At 48.4% G+C, this 20,484-nt stretch overlaps 1 protein-coding gene across 1 annotated transcript; it reads left to right on the top strand.

Moving 5' to 3' along the window:
- Positions 1-239: 239 nt before the first annotated feature.
- LOC130110594 (histamine H3 receptor) lies at positions 240-14,782 on the top strand. Its single transcript, XM_056277752.1, has 3 exons — positions 240-471; positions 12,995-13,161; positions 13,958-14,782. The coding sequence occupies exons 1-3, from the start codon at positions 240-242 to the stop codon at positions 14,780-14,782; spliced, it is 1,224 nt and encodes a 407-aa protein (XP_056133727.1).
- The last annotated feature ends 5,702 nt before the right edge of the window (positions 14,783-20,484 follow it).

Below are 20,484 nucleotides of genomic sequence, written 5' to 3'. Positions count from 1 at the left end.
AGTGGGGGTACTGGTTTAGTCGCCGATGACCCGACGGTTGCAGTTTAACGTCGTGCCCATGACCAATAGAGGACACCGTCTGCAAAATCATGACGCCTGAAGCTGCTGCAGCCTAATCTCCAAATAGTTTGGTCTGCACGGACCACAGGTTGCAAGGGTAGTGTGTAGGGTAGTGGACCTCTTCGTCTGTACGGGCGCACCGCGGCGCTTCCCAGAGCAGTTTAAAGGCGGGAGTCCGGATGGCGGAGTCCGATTCAAGCGCCAACTTCACCCCGGTGTCTGCGGACGCCGCGTCGGTGCCCGTGACTGGGACCGGCATCCTGACGATCCTGTCGGTTCTTATGGTGACCCTGGTCGTCGTTATCGTGGCCGGGAACGCGCTCGTCATCCTGGCTTTCGTCGTGGACAAGACGCTTAGAAATCAAAGCAACTACTTCTTCTTGAACCTTGCAATATCCGACTTTTTCGTGGGTGAGTTGGGTTTCTGTCTGCTTTTCTGACTTAAAACGTGCTCAACAATCCCTCGTTCATTCATCATTCCCACCATCACCTTTCACTTGGCGAGGTTCAGGCGCTATAGCGCATATATATAAATATGTAGAGCCGAGGGAACGGAGAAGACCGTAGGTTCACACTTTAGCCGTGTAGGCAACTTTCTTTAATCAACGGTAAATCAGAGAGACAACAAAACCACAGTTCGACTGAGCGGAGGCGGCAAGAATAACCAGAAAACTGGCTGAACAACCATAACTTAACCCTGCGTTAACCTGCCAGGGCAACCCTGACTTATCCCTTAGTTCCTAGGGTAAATTCTATCCCCAATACGTGTCCACCACATGAAATATATATATAGCGTTTTTTCCCCGAAACCGTCAATGGTGTTATAAGTGCTCAACTAATGAGGAGCGGAATATCAACATAGATACAGGGGAGTTTAATACTCTGCATTGTATTAAAACTTTTTTCCTGTATATATATATATATATATATATATATATATATATATATATAGATATATATAGATATACATATAGATATATAGATATATAGATATATATAGATATATATAGATATACATATAGATAGATAGATATAGATATAGATATATATAGATATACACACACACATATATATATACATATATATATACATATATATATACATATATATATATATATATAGACATATAACTTTGTTAAAAGAAACACTAGGAAAGTGCTCAACATATAAGGAGCAAAATAATCCAGTGAGTCAAGTAAATTCTTTATGAGACAGTACAAATCAGGCTTATGGAATGAAACAGGCTTGTTTGCATACACACACACACACACACACACACACACACACACACACACACACACACACACACACACCAAAACATTATGACTACCTGCCTAATATGCCGTTGGTCCTCCGCGTGCCGCAAAAACAGCGTCGACCCCCCCCCCCCCCAGGCATGGACTCTACAAGACCCCTGAAGGTATCTGGCACCAAAACATTAGCAACAGATCCTTCAAGTCATGTAAGCTGCGAGGTGGAGCTGCCGTGGATCGGACTTGTCGGTCCAGCACATCCCACAGATGCTCAATCAGATTGAGATCTGGAGAATATGGAGGCAAGTGCAACACCTTTAACACTTAATCCATCAATCCATCCATTATCCGAACCGCTTATCCTGCTCTCGGGGTCGCGGGGATGATGGAGCCTATCCCAGCAATCATTGGACGGCAGGTGGGGAGACACCCTGGACAGGCCGCCACGCCATCATGTTCCTCAAACCATTCCCGGACAATGTGTGCAGTGTGGCAGGGCGCATTATCCTGCTGAAAGAGGCCACTGCCTTCAGGGGCCATTCATTTATTCATGGCCATTGCCATGAAGGGGTGTACCTGGTCTGCAATGATGTTTAGGTTGGTGGTACGTGTCAAATTGACGTCCATCCACACGAATGGACCGACCCAGGGTTTCCCAGCAGAACATTGCCCAGAGCATCACACTGCCTCCACCGGCTTGTCATCTTCCCACAGGGCATCATGGTGCCATCACTTCCCCAGGTAAACGGCACACAAGTCCTCCATCCACATGATCTAAAAACAAATAAACCAGGCCACCCTCTTCCATTGCTTCAAAAGGTCCAGTCCCGACGCTCACGTGCCCATTGTAGGCGCTTTCGACGATGGGCAGGAGTCATCATGCACGGTGTTGTGACATATTCATCCCATCACCATCATTCAAATGTTCTGTGACGTGTGCCACAGTCGACCTTTTGCCGGTTCGGACCAGATGGAATAGCCATCGTTGCTCTCGCACAACGATGAGCCTTGCATGGGCGCCGAACAGCCTGTCGCCGGTTTGTGGTTTGTCCCTCATCGGACCATTGTCGGTAGGTTCTCACCACTACTGACCAGGAGCACCCCACAAGCCTCGTCATTTCAGAGATGCTCTGACCTAGTCGTCTGGCCATTATAATTTGGCCCTTATCAAAGTCGCCCACGTCTTTACTCCTGCCCATTTCTACGGCACCCAACACGTTGACTACGAGAACTGATTTTTCGCTTACCATCTAATCTACCCAGACCTTGACATGTGCCCTTGTTTGGAGACGATCACATGTGAGTGGCCATAATGTTTTGGCTCATCAGTGTGTGTATGTTCATTCATTCATTCATTCATTCCATCTTCAGCCGCTTCTCCGGGGTCGGGTCGCAGTTAGTGTGTGTATGTGTGCATATAATAATAATAATAATGTAGTGGGAAATGCCTGGGGATGTACTTGGAATGTTGCACTGGGCTCGTGCAGCTAGAGGACCAATCACAGGTTAGCTCGCGCTGTCACAGACGCAACTATATTAGACACCGCGGGAGAGACAAAGCGCCAGAACTGTTTAGTAACCATATCGTAGACTGTCACCTTAGCGTGGGATAGAGCAGGGAAACCTAGCGTATCCTGGGCTAGACAGTAGATACGGTGGCTAGCAGTGGTAGTGTTAGCAGCAGACTGCCTCGGTACCTGTAGCTAGCTGACTACCCCCGAGAGCTTCCCCAGAGAGACTGAGAGAGACATTCACCCGGTCACACCGGAGCCAGAGTACAGAGAGAGAGAGAGACACGCACCCCGGAGAGCAGCCATCCATCTCCCGCCCCGCCTAGAGCTCAGCCGCCCTGTTCCATCACCAGCCCTGGTCCCAAGGTGAGCTTGCTAACCCATTAGCACACGGCTAACTAGCTAACTAGCAGGCTAGCCCTAGCATTGGCGCAGCTATCTAGCTAACGGTGGTGAAGCCCGGTTTGTCGCACCTAAAAGTCCCCGCCTCCATCCATAGTTATCCGGGCTATGGAAAAACCGCGACAAGTGGTGTCAGAAGTGGGATAAAAGGTTGGGATTCGCCATAATCTCAACACCGGAGGATCCTGCCCCGGTCACATGGCGGCATAATTCAGCCTGCACACTGTGAGCTAACCCAGCTAGCAAGAAGCCATTTTGTACTTCTTCGTGAAGTAGAACCCCAACGAAAAAAGTGAATAAGAAACTTCTTTATGAAGTGGAACCCAAACGAAAAAGTGAATAAAAAGACTCATTAGTTTCTCAACGCCATTCACACTGTGAGGATATTGTTTTTCACCGAGTTTCACCCTGAAAGTGCACAAAAGGACGTCCAGTGGCGCTAGCTAATTAGCATTGACATTCTGCAGCATTTCAAAGCAGCATTTAGCAGCTTTTTGGCGGCATCGCTATAGCTAGCTAACAACTGAGTGAGTCAGCCATTTTGTGAAGCACTGTAATTTCTTCAGTAGTCACGTAAATCAGTGGAAAAATAAAAATGTCACAGGACAAAGAAAATGTAAAAGAACAGTCTGAGTTGAGCTGGATGGTGCTGGTGTGGGGACAGAAGACCCCGGAGAGCACGCCTGGATGAAGCTCCTCCTGGCGAAGATGGAAACCATGAACCAGACCCAGGTTCAGATGCAACGCCAGATGGAAAACATGGAACGCCAGACCCAGGTTAAGATGCAACGCCAGATAGAGATGCAGATGGAGGCCCTCACAGCGCGTATCGATGGACTAGCGGAAGCGGTGGCTAAGCGATCTCGTCCCCCCACACCTCCCATTCAGCGCACCGATTGGGCCCGTCATCGTTCAGATATCCAAGGTGAGCCTCCCGGTTTGTCGCCCATCGCTCAAGTAGTGAAGCAAGGGGTTTCTCCTAGTAGCCCTCAAAGCGATAGTGGTGTAGGGTCGGCAGGGGCTGTGCTCGGAGAACGAACTAGCAGAACGGTGCAAGACATGAGCCTACTCTCGCAGTTCACCCCGGCCCGGGAGAACCCAGGGGCCAGACAGCGAGACGGCGCTGATCACCTGTTGCCAGCAGCTATGGCCGCAGTGGCTAACTTGAGCGACCGGCGCAACGAGGAGACGCCAGCCAGGCCGAGCAGCAAAGCGGCCCCAGCAGCCCTGCGCTATACAGGAAATGGACCCAGTGAGCCCGCACCACTTACCAGCACTCCGATCGGTCATGGTGGAAAAAATGGAGCGACTGCCGTACCACCCCCCGACGGGATGCAGGGTGGCCAAATGTCCCTGGACAGCAACGGCGGCCGAAACCTGCTGGATGACAGCGTTGGAGGGCAGGCAGGTTCCTCTAGAGGTCAACAGAGCCAGACAGGAGACCTTCAAAGTCGGAGCGGCAACCGAAGCTCACAAGGTCCCGACCGAGGACACGAAAATGACATCAAGCTCCTCGCCACTTTTGATGGTAAGGGCGACTGGGATAGTTTCGTTGGACCATTCGAACGGATGGCGAGAAAGAGGGGCTGGACCGACGAGACCTGTTTGGACGCCTTGTATCTCCGACTGAGGGACAACGCCATGTCTTTTGTCATCGCGCAGCCGGCTCCGATAAAAGATGACTACCACGCGCTCATCACCCAGTTACGCCGCCGCTACGGTAAAGAGCTGCCTGAGGGAACTGCGCGCCATAAACTCAGCGAGGTTAAGCAGGCCAGAGAGATTACCCTCTATGAGTTTGGCGAGGAAGTGAGGAGACTTGTCACACTGGCATACCCGCAGGTTGGTGTTACACTGCAGGAGGCCTACGCTGCAGAAGCCTTTCTGCGCGGGCTGAAGAACCAAAACATCGCGTATGAAGTCCTGGGGGCAGAACCCAAAACACTAGCTGAAGCAATCAGGAAGGTTGAGGCACGCGAGTATGACTTTAAAGCGACGCTGGGGCGAGAGGTTGAAGGAAAAGGGAGAATCCGGCGAGTAGCATGGGAAGACGAGCGGCGTCGCGATAGCTCTCCAAGTCCTCCGCCGGTAGGAGACAGCATGAGCACCCCCGAGCTCAAGACCCTGGCCAGTGGCATCGACAACATTAACAAGGTGCTCTTAAACATCGAGCGGTACATGGCCAAAGAACAAGTAGGAGTGGAACGGGGAAGGACGCTTGAGCGGGCTACCTACGCGCACACGGGGCAACGCGCGCAGCGGTCCCCGAGCCCAAGTTCCCGCAGCAAAGGGACCTGTTACCAGTGTGGAGAGGAGGGCCATTTCAAGCGAGAGTGTAACTCACGGTCACCAAGCCCGAGGGCTCCGAGGAAGGTCAGCGAGCAGCCATCAGTCAATCTCGGCCGAGCCTCGGGGAATGGACCCAGTCTCGTCATTCCCATCACCGTGAACAGCCTGCAGCTGAAGTGCATCGTTGACACAGGGGCCGAAGCCACGGTGATGTCCCGAGACACATTCCAACGATTAAATCTGGCCGACCAGCCGAGCGTCGGAATCGCCATTCTGCGTAACGCTGAAGAGGGTAAAGACATGGCTGAAACCCCGAAGTATAGGGTGATCATCCGCTTGGGCCCCAAGACCATCGAATGGGATGTGTTCGTCGCGCCCATCCGCGACCCCTTCCTCCTGGGCCTAGATCTCATGTTGGCCGCTCATGTCACTGTATCCGGGGGAGGCCAGGTCTACGTCGAAGGGGAGCCAGTGGCCACAGTTATCGTGGGTACGTCCGTGGGGGAGTACGCCGTCTCTCGCGTACTGCTGCAGGACTCTTTGACACTATCAGCGGAGAGTGAGCAGGACGTCTGGGGTGTGGTGGAAAGCCCCAAGGCAGGTATCTCCGCCGTCCTGGAGCCTGCTGGCCTCACCGAGGGAGTTTCATCTGGCAGTGTGTTGGTCAACGTTGCCCCACACGTCCCTGTGCGACTGTGTAACCTGATGCCGAAAGAAGTTAGGCTGAAGAAAGGAGCCTGCCTCGGCGTGCTAGTGGAGGCGGAAGAGGAGCTTCAGGCCCCACAAGAGGACGACATGAGCCGAAAAAATGAACCAGCCACAGTCCGACGGATGGAGTCGTCACCAACTATGGGTCTGCCCGACCATCTGTCGTCCCTGTATGAGTCCGCCAGTGAAGGGTTGGATGAGGATCAGCGGAGGGCCCTGCAACAACTCCTGATTGAACACCAGGGCGTGTTCGCGGCCAGTGACGCGGACCTGGGGCGCTTCGATGCGGTCCAGCACCGAATCAACACTAGCGAAGGCCAACCTGTCCGACAACCGGCTCGGCGCACGCCCCTGGGCTTTCAACAAGAAGAGGAGCGGCACCTGAAGAGCATGCTAGAGGCCGGAGTGATTACACCATCCACTTCGGAATGGGCCTCTCCAGTGGTGTTAGTTAGAAAGAAGGACGGAGGTGTGCGGTGGTGCATAGATTATAGAAGACTCAACGACCTGACTCTCAAAGATGCATATCCACTGCCGCGGATCGAAGAGTGTCTGGACACCCTCGAGGGGGCCACTGTATTCTCGACTTTAGATATGCAAAGTGGATATTGGCAGATTGGAGTGCACCCGGATGATCGTGGAAAGACAGCCTTTATAACACGCTATGGGCTGTTCGAGTACACCCGAATGCCCTTCGGGCTGTGCAATGCGCCCGGCACATTTCAACGTGCGATGGAGGTGGTGTTGAGAGGGTTACAGTGGAGACACCTGCTTGTATACCTCGACGACATCATTGTGCTGGGGCGTGGAGTCGAAGAGGGTCTGCAGAGCCTGGGGAAGGTCTTGGAGCGCATCCGGGCGTACGGTCTCAAACTCAAGCCATCTAAATGCCACCTGCTGCGGAGGGAGGTCCTGTTCTTGGGGCATGTCGTGAGCGGAGACGGAGTCAGCCCGAACCCGGAGCTTGTGAAGTCTGTGAACGACTGGAGGACCCCAAGAAACCTCACTGAGCGCCAGGCTTTTCTCGGCTTGTGTAACTACTACAGACGGTTTGTGCGAGGATTTGCCCATCTGTGCAGCCCCCTCTACGAACTTCAGAAAAAGGGGGAGGAGTTTAAGTGGGGCGACACACAACAAGTAGTCTTCGAGGAGTTAAAGGCAAGACTCACCACGGCACCTCTCCTGGCATACCCCACTCGAGATGGACTGTTTCTGCTCGACACTGACGCGTCCAACACATGCGTCGGAGCTGTCCTGTCACAGATGCAAGCAGGAGAAGAAAAGGTCATAGCCTACGCCAGTGCACATCTGCAAAGCACACAGCAGCGATACTGCGTCACACGCCGAGAGCTTCTGGCTGTAGTCCGCTTCACACGGCAGTTTCGCCACTACCTGTTGGGCCGGTCGTTCATCATCCGGACGGACCATAACAGTTTGACTTGGCTGTTTCGGTTCAAGAGCCCAGAAGGCCAGCTGGCGAGGTGGATCGAGGAGCTGAGCCAGTACGACTTCAAAATCGAACACCGGCCAGGAGTCAAGCACAGCAACGCGGACGCGCTGTCCAGGTCACCCAAACCCGCCTGTGACTGCTATCATGCTGGGGAGAGTCTGGACTCGCTGCCTTGTGGAGGTTGCTCCTACTGTCACCGTGAACACCACCATTGGGCAAGGTTCAGCGACGATGTGGATGATGTGGTCCCGCTAGCGATCCGTCGAACTGACTCGGAAGAGAACACCTCCGGAGCGGCAGAAGAGGGCGTTCCACCATCGGCTCCAGGAGGAGAGGCAGGAGGCCTAACGATGTCACAACCTGTCAATGAACATCAGAATGGTGCTGAAGAGAGTGAACCACCTGCTATCAACTGGTTAGCCCAGTATTCGACCAACGAGCTAGCGGAGCGCCAGAGGGGAGACGCCGTGCTAGCGAAGTTGCACCAGTGGAAGGATGAGGGGAAGCTACCGTCACAGGAGGAGATGGCGCTGGAAGGACCTGCTGCACGGAAGTACTGGTTGGTCTGGACGCAAGTAGAAAGGCGAAATGGAGTCCTGTACTACCGCTGGGACGAAGGAGCTGACACGCCATCCATCCTCCGTCTCATTGTTCCAACAGCGCTCCAAGAAGAGGTCCTACGTTTGTGTCACTGCGCCCTGCTGTCCGGTCACTTGGGCCGTGAGAAGACCTACCATCGAGTTCGCAGAGAGTTCTACTGGGTTGGTCTGACTGACAGTGTGAACCAGTTCGTCCGACGCTGTCCTGAATGTCAGGCGTGTAAATCCTCTGGAAGAACAGGCAGAGCTGCCTTGCAGATGTACCAGGCCGGCGCTCCTATGGACAGGGTTCACATCGACGTGGTTGGACTGCTCCCAGTATCCAAGATGGGGAACCGATACATCCTTGTGATGGTGGACCAGTTCACGCGCTGGGTGGAGGTGGCCCCGATCCCCGAGCAAACTGCAGAGATCACCGCTCAGAAGCTGCTACAGGAGTTCCTCTCCAGGTTTGGAGTACCCCTGGAGATCCACACAGACCAGGGACGCAACTTCGAGAGTGCCCTGTTTCGTGAGCTCTGTGAACTTCTCCAGGTGGCCAAGACCAGAACGACCCCCTACCATCCTGCGTCGAATGGTCAAGTCGAGAGATTCAACCGAACTCTCCTGCAAATGATCCGCTGTTACGTGGGGAAACACCAGAGCGAGTGGGACCAACACCTCCACCTCCTCGCCGGGGCTTACCGCAGCTCACCCCATGCCTGTACGGGTTACACACCAAACCGGATGATGCTTGGGCGAGAAGTCAACCAGCCGCAAGGACTCACCCTGAGGGTGCAGGAAGCCAACGTTCATCGCACTTCCCCAGCCGAGTACGTTGCTGACCTGGAGGCGAACATGCGGGACACCCACGAAGTGGCGCGCCAGCATCTCCGTGCTGCCCAGCTCAGGAACAAGAAGGACCACGACCTACGTGCTCGACAACACACATTTCACCCTGGAGATCTAGTGTATGTTCGGGACGACACCAGGAAGAAGAGTCAATCTCCAAAGTTGAAGCCACGGTGGAGAGGTCCCGGCCTCATCACAGAGAAGATGGGAGACGTCTTGTACAGAGTCCAGGAAGGTCGTAAGGAGAGAGTCCTCCACCACGATCGACTGCTACCCTACCTCTCAGACGACGTGCCGGTCTGGATTCAGCGGAGGCGCCATGCTCTGTTGTCTGCTCCAGCACCAGCCATAGGGCCGCAGGAAACACCTGAAGGAGGTCCTCCCGCTGCTGACATGGAGGAGCCGGGGGCGCAGAGAACAGAGGAGTACGAAGGAGTGACAGAGCAGGAGGAGATCGATGAAGACCTTGATCTCCGGCTGGAGGACCTGTTCCACGCAAACGACGATGGAGGACCCAGCACACCAGGCTCCCCGGCTCGGTTCCAGCCGCTCCAACACACTGCTGCCAGCTACTCTTCAGGCGAGTCGACAATCACCCAACGTCGTGGGACAGCAGCCTGTGCTCCGGGCGGGCAGTCCAACGCCCCTGACCCAGAAGGAGACGAAGCCGACGCCGCTGAGTCCCATCTCCCGTACACCACCAGACGGGGCCGGCCAGTCCGGAGGCCCGCCTGGCTCCTAGACTAACTTTGACGGACGTGACTAGTTGACTTGGGGGTTACTAGGCTAGTCACAAGAGTCCAGTATGGATAGCGACCACCCACATTTGTTTGACGCCCTTTGTTCCGGGCCTAGTTCATTTCCCGGGTGTTCTGTCCCGTTTATCATGTTAGATTAATCAGACTGATCTTTGTAGTCTGTTGTTCATTTATGTTGAAGGGACTCAACAGTGCTGGAGGGGGGCAGTGTAGTGGGAAATGCCTGGGGATGTACTTGGAATGTTGCACTGGGCTCGTGCAGCTAGAGGACCAATCACAGGTTAGCTCGCGCTGTCACAGACGCAACTATATTAGACACCGCGGGAGAGACAAAGCGCCAGAACTGTTTAGTAACCATATCGTAGACTGTCACCTTAGCGCGGGATAGAGCAGGGAAACCTAGCGTATCCTGGGCTAGACAGTAGATACGGTGGCAAGCAGTGGCAGTGTTAGCAGCAGACTGCCTCGGTACCTGTAGCTAGCTGACTACCCCCGAGAGCTTCCCCAGAGAGACTGAGAGAGACATTCACCCGGTCACACCGGAGCCAGAGTACAGAGAGAGAGAGAGACACGCACCCCGGAGAGCAGCCATCCATCTCCCGCCCCGCCTAGAGCTCAGCCGCCCTGTTCCATCACCAGCCCTGGTCCCAAGGTGAGCTTGCTAACCCATTAGCACACGGCTAACTAGCTAACTAGCAGGCTAGCCCTAGCATTGGTGCAGCTATCTAGCTAACGGTGGTGAAGCCCGGTTTGTCGCACCTAAAAGTCCCCGCCTCCATCCATAGTTATCCGGGCTATAGAAAAACCGCGACAATAATAATAATAATAATAATACATTTTATTTGTGGGCGCCTTTCAGAGCACTCAAGGACACCTTACAGAACAGTTAAAAAAACAAAAAAAAACAAGCAGCACTGTGTCAGACAGCATAAAATAAAAACAAAGCAGGGTAGACAATAAAAAGTTAATAGAACAAATAAGTATAAAATCATCATCAGCACAAAACTCAAAGAAGCGTGGATCAGACTAAATATTCTCCATCCAATATCTGAACCGCTTATCCTGCTCTCAGGGTCGCGGGGATGCTGGAGCCTATCCCAGCAGTCATTGAGAAGCAGGTGGGGAGACACCCTGGACAGGCCGCCAGGCCATCACAGGGCTGATACACACACACACACACACACACACACACACACACACACAGCGAAAAAAATACATAGATATATGTGTGTATATACACTACCGTTCAAAAGTTTGGGATCACCCAAACAATTTTGTGTTTTCCATGAAAAGTCACACTTATTCACCACCATATGTTGTGAAATGAATAGAAAATAGAGTCAAGACATTGACAAGGTTAGAAATAATGATTTGTATTTGAAATAAGATTTTTTTTACATCAAACTTTGCTTTCGTCAAAGAATCCTCCATTTGCAGCAATTACAGCATTGCAGACCTTTGGCATTCTAGCTGTTAATTTGTTGAGGTAATCTGGAGAAATTGCACCCCACGCTTCCAGAAGCAGCTCCCACAAGTTGGATTGGTTGGATGGGCACTTCTTTGAGCAGATTGAGTTTCTGGAGCATCACATTTGTGGGGTCAATTAAACGCTCAAAATGGCCAGAAAAAGAGAACTTTCATCTGAAACTCGACAGTCTATTCTTGTTCTTAGAAATGAAGGCTATTCCATGCGAGAAATTGCTAAGAAATTGAAGATTTCCTACACCGGTGTGTACTACTCCCTTCAGAGGACAGCACAAACAGGCTCTAACAGGTACTATTTAATGAAGATGCCAGTTGGGGACCTGTGAGGCGTCTGTTTCTCAAACTAGAGGCTCTAATGTACTTATCTTCTTGCTCAGTTGTGCAACGCGGCCTCCCACTTCTTTTTCTACTCTGGTTAGAGCCTGTTTGTGCTGTCCTCTGAAGGGAGTAGTACACACCGGTGTAGGAAATCTTCAATTTCTTAGCAATTTCTCGCATGGAATAGCCTTCATTTCTAAGAACAAGAATAGACTGTCGAGTTTCAGATGAAAGTTCTCTTTTTCTGGCCATTTTGAGCGTTTAATTGACCCCACAAATGTGATGCTCCAGAAACTCAATCTGCTCAAAGAAGTGCCCATCCAACCAATCCAACTTGTGGGAGCTGCTTCTGGAAGCGTGGGGTGCAATTTCTCCAGATTACCTCAACAAATTAACAGCTAGAATGCCAAAGGTCTGCAATGCTGTAATTGCTGCAAATGGAGGATTCTTTGACGAAAGCAAAGTTTGATGTAAAAAAAATCTTATTTCAAATACAAATCATTATTTCTAACCTTGTCAATGTCTTGACTCTATTTTCTATTCATTTCACAACATATGGTGGTGAATAAGTGTGACTTTTCATGGAAAACACAAAATTGTTTGGGTGATCCCAAACTTTTGAACGGTAGTGTATATATATATATATTTAAATATAGCGTTTTGTTTTTTTTTGGAAACTGTCAATGGTGTTGGTAAAAGAATATTTATCAAATATATATATATATATATATATATATATATATATATTTAACAAGATGCAGTCACACACCATCCCATTCATTTCTCACTGTTATATATATATATATATATATATATAATTTTTTGTTATTATTATTTTGGGAATTTGCCCCCTTTTTCTACCCAGTTGTATCCGGCCAATTACCCCACTCTTCTGAGCCGTCCCAGTCGTTGCTCCACTCCCTCTGCCGATCCGGGGAGGGCTGCAGACTACCACATGCCTCCTCCGATACATATGGAGCCGCCAGCCACTTCTTTTCACCTGACAGTGAGGAGTTTCGCCAGGGGGACGTAGCACGTGGGAGGATCACGCTGTTCCCCCCAGTTCCCCCTCCCCTCCAAACAGGCGCCCAGACCAACCAGAGGAGGTGCTAGTGCAGCGACCAGGACACACACCCACATCAGCTTCTCACCCGCAGAAACGGCCAATTGTGTCTGTAGGGACGCCCGGCCAAGCTGGAGGTAACACGGGGATTCGAACCGGCGATCCCCTGTGTTGGTAGGCAACGGAATAGACCGCTACACTACCCAGATGCCACTGTTGTAATTTTCTAACTGTCAGATGCAAGTCATCATTAAGTGGCTGTTACAGGTGCCTTCTGCATCCCTGTCTACATCCCCTACAACCTGACAGGCCGTTGGATGCTGGGCCGGGGGCTCTGCAAGGTGTGGCTGGTTATGGACTACATGCTCTGCACCGCGTCAGTCTTCAACATTGTCCTCATTAGCTATGACCGCTTCCTGTCAGTCACCAGAGCGGTAAGTGGGCTGCAGATACTCATAACTACACACACACACAAACACACACACAGAAAGAGAGAGAGAGAGCGAGAGAGAGAGAGAGAATTAGCCTATGTATAACACTGAAAATTTAGTTTTGGAATATGTCATTTTGTAACTAAAACAGTTTGCTGTATAGAGGGTAAATAGTACCTTATATTCAGATCTTCACTCCATTTTTGTGAGATTTAGCTAAGACAGTTTTGCATTTGTCATTTTGGTTGGCACATGTTTTGGATGCAAACAGCAGCAATTTATATCATCCTGCTTTTCAGTGATAGATTAACGCTGAAAACAAAAAATTTAGAGAAATCCTCTGGTTGATTTCAATTATTTACACCATCACAACTATTTTGTGAGCAGTACAGTGGTTAGCACCGTTGCCTCACAGCAAGACGTTGCTGGGTTCGAACCTCAGGCTGTCCCAGGTCCTTTCTGTGGGGAGTTTGCATGTTCTCCCCATGTCTGCCTGGGTTTCTTCTGGGTGCTCCGGTTTCCTCCCACCATCAAAAAGACATACATGTTAGGGTTAATACTCCTGCCTGTGCCCCTGACCAAGGCAATGGAAAGAAGAACTGGAGTTGGTCCCCGGGTGCTGCAGCTGCCCACTGCTTCTATACAATAGGATGGGTTACATGCAGAGAACAAATTTCATTGTACATTTACTTTTAAATTAGTGCATTTTTATTCTGATATCAGTTTCAAATCTATGTCATACATTTATCATGAAGCGTTCATTGTTGCTAATCAAACCTCTGCTATACTCTTCACACAGGTTAATTACAGGGCGCAGCGAAAAATGACACAGCAAGCTGTTACCAAGTTGGTCGCCGTGTGGGTGTTGGCCTTCCTCCTCTATGGTCCTGCCATCACCTTCTGGGAGCTGGTCGTTGGTCAAAGTATTGTTCCAGCCAGTGAGTGTTTCGCGGAGTTTTATTTTACCTGGTACTTCCTCCTCGGTGCTTCCACCTTTGAGTTCTTTGCCCCATTTGTGTTTGTGGCCTTCTTCAACCTGAGCATCTACCTGAACATTCAACACAGAAACAGCTTGGCTGTTTGCATCCAAGATGCCACCAAGATGCAAACGGAGAGAAAGACGCAGCGGGACGGGAGTGTCTGGTCCGTATTCTTTGTTAAGGCCCAGAAGGTATCATTCAGTGAGTCTGCCACCATTTCCACAGTCATAGAGGGTGACGAGATGCTTTCTCCCTCCTCCAGCAGAGAGCCAAATAGCAACCCTGCCTTCAGGCAGCAGAGCAAGTTTTCTGCTACGGCCACCTGCAATGCACCTGGTCGTAGAGCACAGGGATCTCATCTCTACCGTGACAAAAAGCTTGCCAAGTCTTTGGCCATTATTGTCTGCATTTTTGGGATTTGCTGGGCACCTTACACACTCCTAATGATTATTCGTGCTGCTTGCAGCAGTACATGTGTGGAAAACTACTGGTATCAGATTACCTTCTGGCTTCTGTGGTTGAATTCTGCTATCAACCCTTTCTTGTACCCTCTCTGCCACAGGAGCTTTCGAAGGGCTTTCTCAAAGATTTTGTGTCATAAAAGACAATCAGTTGAACCACAGATTGAGAATCAATCTTGCTAGATGAACTCAATTGCGTTTTTCATATTTTATGAATGCAGTAACTACTGGCAGTCAAATACTGTAAAAATCCATCGACTGTTCTTCCATCAGAAATATCACAATAAGAATATTTCAATGAGAGTTGAATTGACAGTCTGTTTTCCACAAGTCAAGTGTAATAATATGTTTGAAGGCAACACAGTGACAGCTAAACAGTCTTAAGGCAACTTGTAATGTGCATAAGAGAAAACGTAATCGGTGTTATAGTTTGTTGCAACTGATATCTTACTTGAAAGTCATGTTGTACTCTTTCTAAATGGTATACATCCTGTTTGGGTGGAAATATTATTTGAAAGTTAATCTTAAACTTCACAGACAGTCTGTATAATATTAATCAGGACAGGAGTGACAGTAGTCATGCTTTTATCTCCTGCCCCTGATTCTTCATCACCGAGAGCTGTGATGGGATGATAGTGTATTTTAAATCCAAGCAAATGTTTTTATGAGTCTTTTGTGACATTCAAGTTACATGATTATGTAACTTGATCCTATGACATGGGAAATTCATTCATTTTGACATCAGAGTCAATCCATGTGGGCGGAAATCCAGCAGAATGGCGATACCTTGTTGTTGTTTTTTTAAGGCGTAAAGCGACAGTGACACTATATAATATTTAGTCAGTAACACTCGGACTTAATCAATCAAACATTGTTAAAAAAATCAGTCACACCCTTGAGATTTTGCTCCGGCAGTAGAAACTGGGCTAATTTGCATAACCATTGCCCATAAGTCTCCCAGTCTAACAGGTTCATGTGTGAAGAGCATCATTAGCTTGCTAGCTGACAGAGACTGTGATGAGTAAATCTCACCATGCCTACTGCTTGATAGCTGCACACGAGTCAGCCAAGTCCTCGTAGAGACTTCTAAATCAGGCACGACTTTGAATTAGATTTGTTTAGTTAACTCTAGAAAATAATGCAGCAGCAAATGTCAGTGTGAATGACTGGTGTATATTCTCCTCACTAAGTGCTCGATTGCATCTTGAATGAAACCAAATGTGCTGGTTAATTGGCAGCATCGCTCTAACAAAGGCTATTAGTGACAACTCAGGAGCCAAGCAGAAATAGCTGATAGGTAAGCAATAGAAAAAGAATATTTGTTTTATGTGATGTATGATTTAAAGATAAAAAATGATTTACTATTTAGTTGTACATTATTGATTACTCTGGTTTGTCTCCAGCTGTGTTGAATTACAGAACGGAGTTGTGATTTGTTTTTGTTTTTTTTTTAAACCACAAGTCAGCAAGTTAACTACAGATCCACATGTGAACAGGTCATGGCTTTGGTGACCTAACTTGTCAATTGACAGCCTTTTGAGCAGTTTGCCAACATAAGACAGTAAAGTTAATGTTAACTTTCCATTTATGGTGAGCTGTTAGTCTGGCCTCGGGGCCAAACTTGCTTTTGCAAACTCCCCCCCAGTTCTGACTCCTCCACCGTCATGCTGGCATTTTAAGTAAGATAACTTGCAGCACTAACCTTCTGCTCTTGGCTTTTGAACCGGCTGTTTGACTATTCATCAGGATCAGACTGTGGCTCTCACACGTAGGTGATCTCACAGTATTACTCTGATCTCCTCTTTTCGGGCTGGGGAGGGGGTTGGCCAGGAAATCCTGAGTACTCAGGTCCAAAGTACTTAAACGAAGAAATGAAAGAAAATAATACATTTCTTTACGGACTACTGAGCGCACGTTCATCCCTGTAATATTGTTTTTATCAGAACAGTGGGACAGAAATGGGTGGGGTATAAAATGAATTTGTTTGCAAACTTTGAACCTGAACGTGGTTTTAAGTTGTCTTAGTTGAAGTACAAAAAAACCCAACAAAAAACAAAAACAAATAAACAAAGTTTCAAAAAACATTACTTTAGCAAAACAGATTTTTCTGTCACTGGTGTAAATATTTGTATTATCTAATTAAACATTCCCATTGGTTTATACTACACAAATAACAACTTGGGAACATGGTATCTAGGCTATGAATGTGTGTCAGAGCAAGCAGGGAAAAGCACAATGAATAAAACTGACTCTGCAATCATGTAGCTTTTGTCATTGCTTATCAAGGTAATCTTTAACACAAGGCATGGGAAGAGCAATAAAGCTTTTAATGGGGGATAAAGGTAGTTTGTTTTTCTTTAATTGAGGTTTCCACCTATGTCAAGATGAGAGATTGGCACAAGTGGGTAGAGTGCTGAACAAGTTTTCAGCTGATTTCATCTCTGAATGCAAGTGGTACTTGCATGTTGTTCGATGGTAAATATATTTCCTGGTCCTTCATATCATGTCATATCATTGTCTGTTTACTATATACATATACATATACATATATATATATATATATATACGTATATATATATACACACACACACACACATATATATATATATATATATATATATATACACACACACATATACACACACACACACATATATATGGATTATTTTGCTCCTTATTTGTTGAGCACTTTCCCTATTGTTGAGTATTTCCTTAACAAATATATATATATATATATATATATATATATATATATATATATATATATATATATATCACCAGGGGGACGTAGCATGTGGGAGGATCATGCTATTCCCCCCCGAACAGGCGCCCCGACCGACCAGAGGAGGCGCTAGTGCAGTGACCAGGACACATACCCACATCCGGCTTCCCGCACGCAGACACGGCCAATTATATCTGTAGGGACGCCTGACCAAGCCGGAGGTAACATGGGGATTTGAACCGGAGAGCCTCGTGTTGGTAGGCGGAACGGGGTAGATTGCTACGCTACCCAGACACCCCCCTGTTTAATATGTATTTATATACATTATTTATATGGACTAAAAAATGAAAATTTAAAAATGTATTGAAGTGTTGGTAATGTTTTTAGATGAATTCAACACAGACCACCAGAGAAGGGAAGAATTGGAATTGATATTTCCAAAAGGAACATCACTGCCAGAAAAAACAAGGAATACTTGTTTTTGGGAATGTTGTGAGGCTATTAATATCTGATGAGAGAACTCCTTCTTTTGGCTGCTCCCGTTAGGGGTCACCACAGCGGATCATCCGTTTCCATCTCTTCCTGTCCTCTGCATCTTCCTCTGTCACGCCAGCAATCTACATGTCTTCCCTGACCACATCCATAAACCTCCTCTTGGGCCTTCCTCTTTTCCTCTTCCCTGGCAGCTCCATATTCAGCATCCTTCTCCCAATATACCCAGCATCTCTCCTCCACACATGTCCAAGCCATCTCAATCTTGCCTCTCTTGCTTTGTCTCCAAACCGTCCAACCTGAGCTGTCCCTCTAATATACTTGTTCCTAATACTGTCCGTCTTCATCACTTCTCATGAAAATCTTAGCATCTTCAACTCTGCCACCTCCAGCTCCGCCTCCTGTCTTTTCATTAGTGCCACTGTCTCCAAACCATATAACATAGCTGGTCCCCACCCTTACAAACAGCACCGTGCCATAACAACCGAGCCAACCATCAGTTTCATATGCAAATTACTGTGAACATTAACTAGAGTTACAGTGGCCAAGTGTATTGTAAGATGATGACAGAGGTAATCTTAGCCCCCCCTCCACACATTGGTTCAGGGATGGCCGTTCCCTCTTCACATAGATAGCCTCTTTGATTCCCCGTTCGTTCCTCCCTATCAAGGATGTGCACATCCTTATCCCTGAAAGGGTGGCCACTGGCCTGTAGATGGGTGTAGACTGAGTCCTGGCCTGATGCGTTAGCTCTCCTGTGTTGTGCCATTCTTTTGGCAGGTGTCTGTTTAGTTTCCTTAATGTACAATTCACTGCAATCCTCCTGGTACTTAACACCACACCCTATATTGCTCTGTTTGTGCCAGGGGACCCGGTCCTTGGGCTGCACCAACTTCTGGCGCAGCGTGAAAGCAACTGAGACACGGTGTTTCTAAAATACGCATCTCAGTTTTTCCACCACTCCCGCCACATACGGAATTAACCACTGGTTTGTGCTTAGACAGCTGTTGTCCTTCTCCTCTCTTCGATAGGCTGGTGCACTGTTTGGGTGTCTTCGTGGCGTTGGCAAACACCCAGTTAGTATAACCACACTTAACCAGGGCCTGTTTAATGTGGGATTTCTCCCCTTCGCCGGCCGCTGTGTCAGTGGGGCCAAAGAATACATCTGTCGCCATCTTACAATGCTGTGATTGCAACTATTCCCCAATCCTCTGGAAATGGCACACATGGCCATCGAAACTCTAGTTAATGGACACACCCATATTTGCATATGAAACTGGTTGTTTCAATTGTTATACAACTGTATTGTACTGTATTGTTTGTAAGGGGTGGGGATACCGGCAGTCAGTGTAGACTGAAGCGGTCCCTTAGTTGAGTGATGAAACGTATCTGTCAATAAACGTTGTGCCCAGATGAACTGATTCAACCTTCTTTGATTTTCTTACCTGGATTATTGAGCATGCATCAAGACGTTGTTAATGGAGATGAACTGGCAACAGAAACAAATTATATGCCGAGAGGTGTGCCAGCCCCAAGGCCCAAACACACATCTTTTCGGACAAACATCACATACTGCCCACGGCCCGTCATGTTCTTACCGACATTTTAACCTGTCATTGTCTTTGCGTGGTTCCGACATCCTTTAAGAAAAAGCTTAGTGTGGCTGTATCCAAAAAAAAATCACATGTATCCTGTCTTAATGACCACAGACCTGTTGCTTTGGCCCCAGTAATAACAAAATGCTTTGAAAAATTAGTTAATACACATAACTCTTAACATTTCTGCCAACTTTGATCTGCTACAGTCTGCTTATTGGTCAAACAAATCTGTGGAAGATGCTCTATCATTGGGTCTGCATACTGTGTTAAAACACCGTGAAGGGAAAAAAAACCTTTGTGTCAGAATGTTGTTTATTGACCATATCTGCATTTATTACCAATGTACCATCTAAACTGGGTGTTAAAGCTTAGGGACCTTGGCCTTTGTAATTCCATCTGTAAGTGGTTATATGACTTTCTGACAGGCAGACCTCAGACAGTGAAAGCAGTTACCAGCTACTCATCTACCATAGTTATCAACTCAGGAGCACTGCAGGGGTGTTGCCTTAGTCCCTTACTCTGTTCACACATGACTGTGTTGCCAAATGTCATGACAGCATAGTGAAATTCCCAGATGACACCACAGTAATTGGGCTGATAAATGACAACAATCAAGATGCCTATAGAAAGGAGGCGAGGGACCTATCCATATGGAGTCAAGATAATAACCTCTCCCTAAATGTTGAGAAAACAAAGGAGATAACTGTTGACTGTAGGAAGCCCGAAATGGTTCAAACACCGGTTTACATCAATGATGTACCTGTTGAAATTGTGAAGAACTTCAGATTTTTAGGCATTCAGACTCCCTCTCCTAGTCTCTAAACACCAGTTGTGTCATTAAGAGGACACAACTGAGGGGCATCCAGGTAGCGTAGTGGTCTATTCTGTTGCCTACCAACACAGGGATCCCGGTTCGACTCTTCCGTGTTGCCGCCGGCTTGGTTGGGCGTCCGTACAGACACAATTGGCTGTGTGTGTGGGTGGGAAGCCGGATGTGGGTATGTGTCCTGGTCACTGTGCTGGTGCCTCCTCTGGTTGGTCGGGGCGTCTGTTCGGGGGCAGGGGGAACTAGT

The sequence above is a fragment of the Lampris incognitus genome, chromosome 3, assembly GCF_029633865.1.
Source record: "Lampris incognitus isolate fLamInc1 chromosome 3, fLamInc1.hap2, whole genome shotgun sequence".
NCBI classification, from domain to species: Eukaryota; Metazoa; Chordata; class Actinopteri; order Lampriformes; family Lampridae; genus Lampris; species Lampris incognitus.
The sequence above is the reverse complement of the archived record's forward strand: the minus strand, read 5'-3'. Positions and strand labels throughout refer to the sequence as shown.